At 42.7% G+C, this 7,339-nt stretch overlaps 1 protein-coding gene across 1 annotated transcript; it reads right to left on the minus strand.

Annotated features, from left to right (window-relative positions):
• Positions 1 to 1,286: 1,286 nt before the first annotated feature.
• terf2ip (telomeric repeat binding factor 2, interacting protein) lies at positions 1,287 to 7,013 on the minus strand. The gene is made up of 3 exons (XM_078414354.1): positions 6,401 to 7,013; positions 4,361 to 4,503; positions 1,287 to 2,901 (listed from the first exon to the last, which is right to left on the minus strand). Exons 1-3 carry the CDS (start codon positions 6,978 to 6,980, stop codon positions 2,212 to 2,214), a joined length of 1,413 nt encoding a protein of 470 aa, XP_078270480.1. The 5' UTR covers positions 6,981 to 7,013; the 3' UTR covers positions 1,287 to 2,211.
• Between the last annotated feature and the right edge of the window lie 326 nt (positions 7,014 to 7,339).

Here is a 7,339-nt window from a genome sequence, read left to right on the forward strand (position 1 = left end):
TGCAGCCAAGGGAGACATACGAAGAGTATTATGCAAACCATGCCATTATCTAAATGTCAAACAGTGTTCATCTGTGATTGTAAAGTAGCTGTGTCTCTAGGATCTGTGGAAACTCTTGCAAGCTATTTATCCCATTGCAGTCTCTTGCAGTTTTATACTCTATTTAATAAGAAATGTGGCATCATTGTATTCATTGGATCAGCAGTCAAAGCGGAGACCCTCCTTTGCCAATCCATCAGACATCAGTTCACAGGAACTTGGATTGCAGTGTGGCACTATTATGCTATTCATTTGCAAGACATTCTCTGACACTACATTGTGGGGAATTGTAGCCATGATCTGCTCCTAAAGTAATGCCTTAGCCTTTACATCACATGGACATTCCACAACATCACCATGCTTTAATCCATTACTCCTTTAAAATCTTTCCACACCACCATTCTTCAATGAACTCCCCAATATTCCCACTTCTTAATCTCATTCCTAATCCATAAGGCTCATAAATCAGAACATGCCTCGCAGATGAAAAGTGCAGTTGTGCTGCATAGCAAAATCTGTTAACACCTCTGGACTGCAGAGGCCTTGGTCAAGGTGAGACTCTCTTGTGAATGCCAACCCAATTGACATGGTGATATCAAATCCAAATGTTACTGCCTCACGATATTGAGCAACTAAAATAAAAATGTACAAAATTTGTTATCTTTTGCATGATGCTTTTCGATTCCTCCCCTCCATTTCTAATGTTGACCTCAGCCATTAAATAACTTCCTTGATATTGTCAATAAAACATCCCATGGGAACTCACTTCTGCATATAACATGGGTTTCGATGGGAAAAGGGGCTCATTACAAAAAATCCTGATAAAGATCTTTCTAAGAACACAACCTCTTCGTAAAGCTGCTCTCCACATCACTGTCTATATCTCTCATTTCCCTTCTCCCTAACCAGTCTGAAGCAGGGTTTCGACCTGAAACATCACCCATTCCTTCTCTCCAGAAATACTGCCTGTCCCACTGAGTTATTCCAGCTTTTTGTGTCTATCTTCATAAAGCAGGGGTTGCTTATACACAATAAAATAATCATCTCTCAACAACAATCTTCTTACTCTACAGAACTAACACACAGGGGTGAAATCCCATTGCATCAATTCTTTTCTACCTCACCAAGTCATATAATAATGGAAAGGATTTATAGAAAAATATAATCTAGGCCACAATTAAAGCCCATATTTTAGGAGACGTCACCAGATAATTCAGCAAACCACTGAATTTTTCCCATACTAGATGCGTATATCAAGACCATTTTTCTTATTCCAACCAGGGGCTGGGAATAAACATCAATAATTCAAACAATGTTAAAACGGAACAAGTGATGCATTAGGCCGCAACAGCGTAGCATTTCAGCATGTAAATTTTATCTAATAAAATCATTAAAGAATATCCTGCATGAAAGTACATTTTAATATCTTTGAATCGTCAAAGATTTGGACAGCATTATGCAAATACCAGTGTTTGACATTGTACACAAATGGTTTGCAAAAGTAGTTTCTGTATAAACAAATTTACATTTTAATTAAAGATCAATACTGCCAAACCTTTCCCTCAATTTTGTCATGAGTACTTATCCCATCCAAAACAATTGCTAAAAACCAGTTCACTTCAAGAATTTTCCAATACATCATTTGTTTAGTAATTGTAAAATTCGCACTCAGCAAAATGTTGCTTAAAATGGACTAATATGGGGCCTCAGTGGCTTCAATTTTGACTACCAGTACTGTCTTCAAGGGAGTCTATTTTTCCATGTGTCCACAGGGGGTTTCCCCCAGATGGTCTACTTTCTCCCATAATCACAAAAGAAATTAGGCTGGTACCCAGGTTGGCCACTGTAAATTGCATTTGATGTGTGGGTGAGTGGCCAAATCAGGAAGGAGCTTATGGAAATATGGGATGAATACAAGTATATGGGGTCTTAACCGCTTAGTTTCATTTCTTACACAAATACGACCTCCAATCCATATATGGCAAATTAGGGTAGGTTTAATATGCCAGAGACAAGATTCTCCAACCCAACTAATCATGGATTTTCATTCTACCTAGTCAACATTCCAGGTACAAACTCATTTAACAGGAGATAGGCAATATTCAACCAGGTTGTATTCTCTCTGAAATCATGCTTCCTTTAAACTACAATCCCACAACGGAAACAGGAAATTCAATAATAGCTTTTACGAAAGGCAATACGTTTGGCTAGGTTCTCGGGGCCAAATTTTTGGATTAGGCCCTCCTGTACTTCTCTATCAACATTCTCAAGGTCAAGGTCATCTCGACATGTCCAGATGGGATAACCATCTGGACGGTGGCCAGACTTCACAAAATGCAATGCTGCTGCCAGTTCTCCACTGTTCTTCAGAAGCAACTGTGTGGCTGTACAGAGATCTAGGTCGCAAGCTTGCATTAATGTACTAATGGCCCTGGTTGCACATTCCACTTCATTCTGCGATGCTGCAGGTAAGGACAATTCGCCCGACAGTATTTGAGAATCTGATTCTGACTGTGTATTGTTCATAACAAACTCTGACAAAGTAACTTTCTTCTTAGTATGATAGTCACCAAAGCTCATTTCTGGAGGGTTTTCAGTCTCCACCTGCTTATTGTCCATAATTTTTGCTGTCATTTCTGTTCTTTTTGCACAAGGCTCACCAAGATTCTCTTTTGGTGGTTTGCCCATTTCCATTTGTTCATTGTCCAGAATTAATTCTGTATTAGTTCCTTTCCTTTTAAGACGTCGCTCACCAAGGCCCAGTTTTGGTGGTTTGTCAGTTTCCATTTCTTGCTCTTGTGGGATATTTTCTTCCTCTGTCACATCACTTATCTCCACCATCTGTTCAGAATTCTCATCACTCTAGGAAATAAAACACTTTCAATAAAAGCTATCAAGTAACCAGATCAGTTCAAGCACAGAATGACAAAGAATGAAACCATTCAGTCCACATCAGCTACCAAGGAGCAAACTACACAAGGCACAATACTGTTGCCCTTATTTTCATGCACCTCTGCGCCATAATCTCTCAGACATGCCCATAAACTTGCTTCATTTTGATTTCTTTTGAACTTTTGATTCATTGGTCTCAGAATCACCACCCTCAGGGATCAGTAACATGTAACTTTTCACTCTCAACTTGAATCTTAGAACATAGCACCTTCACTTGGGTCAAGTATGTACCAAGCAAAATGGTGAATTAAAAAAAGTTACACAAAATATCACAATGTCCTCTGCTAATGTTAACAATTATGATGACAACTTGGATAACAACCAAATTGGGTCAAATAACAATACTCTAGGCTCCTACGGTAGCTGATTTAGTCCGCCTTTACAATGTACAGACAGCAATTTCCGATGGCATTAATGAAGGTTTTAGCTATTTGAAACAAAAAAAAACACCCAGTGGCCAACATTCAAAGAGTTGTGCTTATCCATCCTGTTCTGGAATCATGCGCTATATATATAGCTACAAATTTCTCATATCATTCTATTATATTCGCAGTGTATTTGTGAAATGCTTGCCACATGCGGCAAGATTCTAATACTGGTTGGCTGTTCCCAGGGACCAAATTATGAACATCTGACATGCCCATTCCACATTCTTCAACCTCATTGATGGTGCCACTTAAAACTCATTTAGGACAAGTCCTTCCTAGACATTTTTCTGGGTCAAGGAGACTACAATTCAAGTATGGCTTTTATTCTACAAATGTTATACACTAGTTGAAGTGAAGCAGAGATCTGTGCTGGCTTCCCATTAATAGAAAGCTCACAGTCCACCCAAAGGCTTTGGATAGAGGCACACTCAACTTCTTACATGCAAGAAATTTACCATTTCAGAGGAGAACTGCAACAAAAAAGGGGACAAGGGCAAATAATTGGCAGATGAAATGCAAGGCAGCACATTTCTGTATAATGAATAATGCTCATTCTTTTTTAAACTTGGAAATAGCAAGTTTCAATAGAGTAGAGAAACAAGAGAAATGTTGGTAGCACCAATAGAGTTACCACTAAAAGTCATGGTGCAAGTTTAGGTCACAAAGCAAAAATCAAGCTCTAGGGATTTTGAGGAAAAGAATTTGTTCTTTGTTCCAGTGAAGTTATACTAATCTGGCACTTTGCCAATGGTTGTGATGCATGGGCGCTGTAGAGATACTTAAAATAAGAATACACACTCTGGAAAAAAAACCCAGATAGGGATTTTTCCTCAGAAAAACAGTGCAATGCGTAAAATTTAATTGAAACTGAATAGTTCTGATGCGTAGATAACAAAGAAATTTCCAGAGCATAAAGGGATAAACATAATTATAGAACCTGCCTCAAATTCCTGGATCGCAACTGGAAATATGTTGAAGAATTCATCACCAGAATTTATACCATCAGATTCTTGCTCATCTGCAATGGGTACACCTTTATTAGATTCCGGGTCAGTATGTTGAAGAATGCCGCCATTCTTTTTCCCTATAAAACACATTCAACCACACGAGAAATAAAGACATGATTAAACAAGCACAAAATCTTTAAAGACAATAGTGGTTTGATGCAAATAAATCTGAAATGTCATCCCAACTAATAGGATATCATATACAAAATGCTGGAGTAACTTAGCAGATCAGGCAGCATCTTCAAAGGAAAAAATAGGCAAAGTTTCGGGTCAGAATCTTTCTTTAGACTGAAAATGGGGGGGGGAGAGGAGAGAAAAGCTGGAACAAATCAGGGCCAGCAAAAGATTACCTCAGGAAGGGTCGTGCCCATAATGGCTGTGGAAGGTTTGATAACAAGAGGGATAGGAGGATGTGAACAGTAGCACTAGGAGGAGGGGGAGAAAGAGAGGTTGTAGGAGTTACTTGAAATAAGATAAATTAATGTTCATACTGCTGGGCTACAAGATGCCCCAGCAAAATATGAAGTGCTGCTCCTCCAATTTGCATATGGACTCACTCTGACAGTGGAAGCTGCCCAGGACAGAAAGGGTGGTGATGAGTACATGAGTTACTCCTGTATTCTGTTTCTATCTAAAGAATAGTAGGTACATTATTAAATCAGTCACATGGCACTGAAACATGCCCTTCAACCCAACAAACCCATCCAAATTAGTTTAATTTGCCATCATTTGGCAGTAAATAAAGCAAACTCAATGCTAGCATTTATTTCAAGAGGGCTTGTATACAAAAAACAGGGATGTAATGCTGAGGCTCTATCAGGCACTAACAAGGCAGCATTTGGAATATTGTGAGCAATTTTGGGCACCATATTTGAGGATATGCTGGCTCTGGAGAGTGTCCAGAAGAAGAATGATCCCAGGAATGAGTAGGCTAACCTACGAAGAGTATTTGTCACCATTGGGCATGTACTCGCTGGGGTTTAGAAGGATGAGGGGTACCTCATTGAAACATACAGAATAATGAAAGGCTCGGATAGAGTGGATGTGGAGAGGATGTTTCCACTAGTGGGAGTCTAGGACCAGAGGTCATAGCTTCAGAATCAAAAGACGTTCTTTAAGAAAGTAGAGGGTGGTGAATCTGTGGAATTCTTTGGCACAGAAGGCTGTGGAGGCCAAATCAGTGGATTGATATCTTTAAGGCAGAGATAGATATTCTTGATTAGTACACGTGTCGGGGGTAAGAAGAGAAGGCAGGAGAATGGGGTTAGGAGGGAGATAGATGAGCCATGGTTGAATGGTGTAGAATTGATGGGCCAAATCGCCCAATTCTACTCCTTATGAAGCTTATTCCTCTAAACCATTTCTATCCATGTACCCGTCCCAAAAAGTGTTTTAAAGATTATTGTACCATTCTCAACCACTTCCTCTGGCAACCTATTTCTACATAGAGATACAGCATGGAAACAGGTTCTTCAGCCCATTGAGTCCAAGCCGACCATTGATCACCCACACACTATTTCACATCTTATACACTGGGAGTAATTTACAAAAGCCAATTAGCCTACAAACCTGCACATCCGACCTGTGCGAGATAACCACCTATGAGGTGTTTGCACAGTAATCAACCAGAACCAGAATATTTGGCATGTGGGATGAATTTGGAGCACCCAGAGACCCCCCCACCCCACCCCACACAAACAGCACCCGTAGTCAGAGTCTAACCCATGTCTCTGATGTTGAGGCCACCCCATCTTCTGTGTGGAAAAAGTTGTAACTAAATCCCCCTCACATTAAACACGTGTCCTCTATTTCTTGATTCCCCAACCTTGGAAGAAGAGGAGAAATTGGTGCGAGTCCAGGTATGGGCACAGGGAGAGAATGGAAAATGAAAGGGGGGGAGGGGAATGTGTGGAAATTACGCAGACATGCCGGCCAGGGAAGCCGTGACCACCATCCTCCTCCCTCCCCACCTACCTTCTTGTGGCTCGGGCGGCTGCGCCCCGTGGAAGACGGTGGGGGGGATGACGGAGCAGCTGTCGATGTCGTAAAGGTGCTCACAGCCGCGCAGGTGGCGGAGGTAGCGGGTCCGCATCGACTGCCAGCTGTGGCACGTCACCTGCGCGCGCTCCATCTCGCGCCACATCGTGTACCCGCGCAGCGAGCACGCGCCGTCGTTTTCACGCACGTACATCAGGATGGCCACATCCTCCAGCTTGGAGTAGGCCACATCCTCCAGCTTGGACGCGGCCGCCGTCACGTAGTTCTGCAGAGGCAACTGCTCGTTCTTCTGTACGCAGTCTAACACATACTGGGACTGGCAATTGCGGCTCGTCCACGGCGCACTCTCCCCCGGCTCGGTCAACAGAATGGCGCCCGGCTCCTGGACGCGGCACATCACGCCGCCCCCGTGTAATATCAGCGGCTGCAGCAAGGCTTTGGTCGGACCCGGCCTGATGTAGAAACAAAACGGAAGACCGTCGTCCCTCAGGAAGAGCGTCCTAGAGTGGGACGGGAGCTCCGAGGTCGCAGCCCTGCTCCTCGTTTTGTACGCCATCCAGCCCGCGGTACCCGCGCGCTCAGCCGCTGGTCGGGACGCCGACGCGTGATAGGCCAGCAGCGTCTGCTTTCATTGGACGGTCTTGTGCGGAGACAAAGAACAGAGCCCCTGATTGGATAATGGCTTTCCATCGGACAGGAATGAAAACAACCGTGAATTAAACCGGGGGACGTTTCAACAACAACAGAGCACGTGACGATGGAAGCGACGGGAACAACCTCCACACTGCAGGTGTCTTCAGCAGCCTCGCTAATTCAAATGCTCTCCCAGATACTTAAATGCTGTGAAAATCTCTGATTCAACCACTTCCTCAGGCAGTGCATTCCAAATTCCTGCCCCTCCCTCCCTCCTTTCGG

The sequence above is a fragment of the Rhinoraja longicauda genome, chromosome 17 (genome assembly GCF_053455715.1).
Source record: "Rhinoraja longicauda isolate Sanriku21f chromosome 17, sRhiLon1.1, whole genome shotgun sequence".
Taxonomy (NCBI): domain Eukaryota; kingdom Metazoa; phylum Chordata; class Chondrichthyes; order Rajiformes; family Arhynchobatidae; genus Rhinoraja; species Rhinoraja longicauda.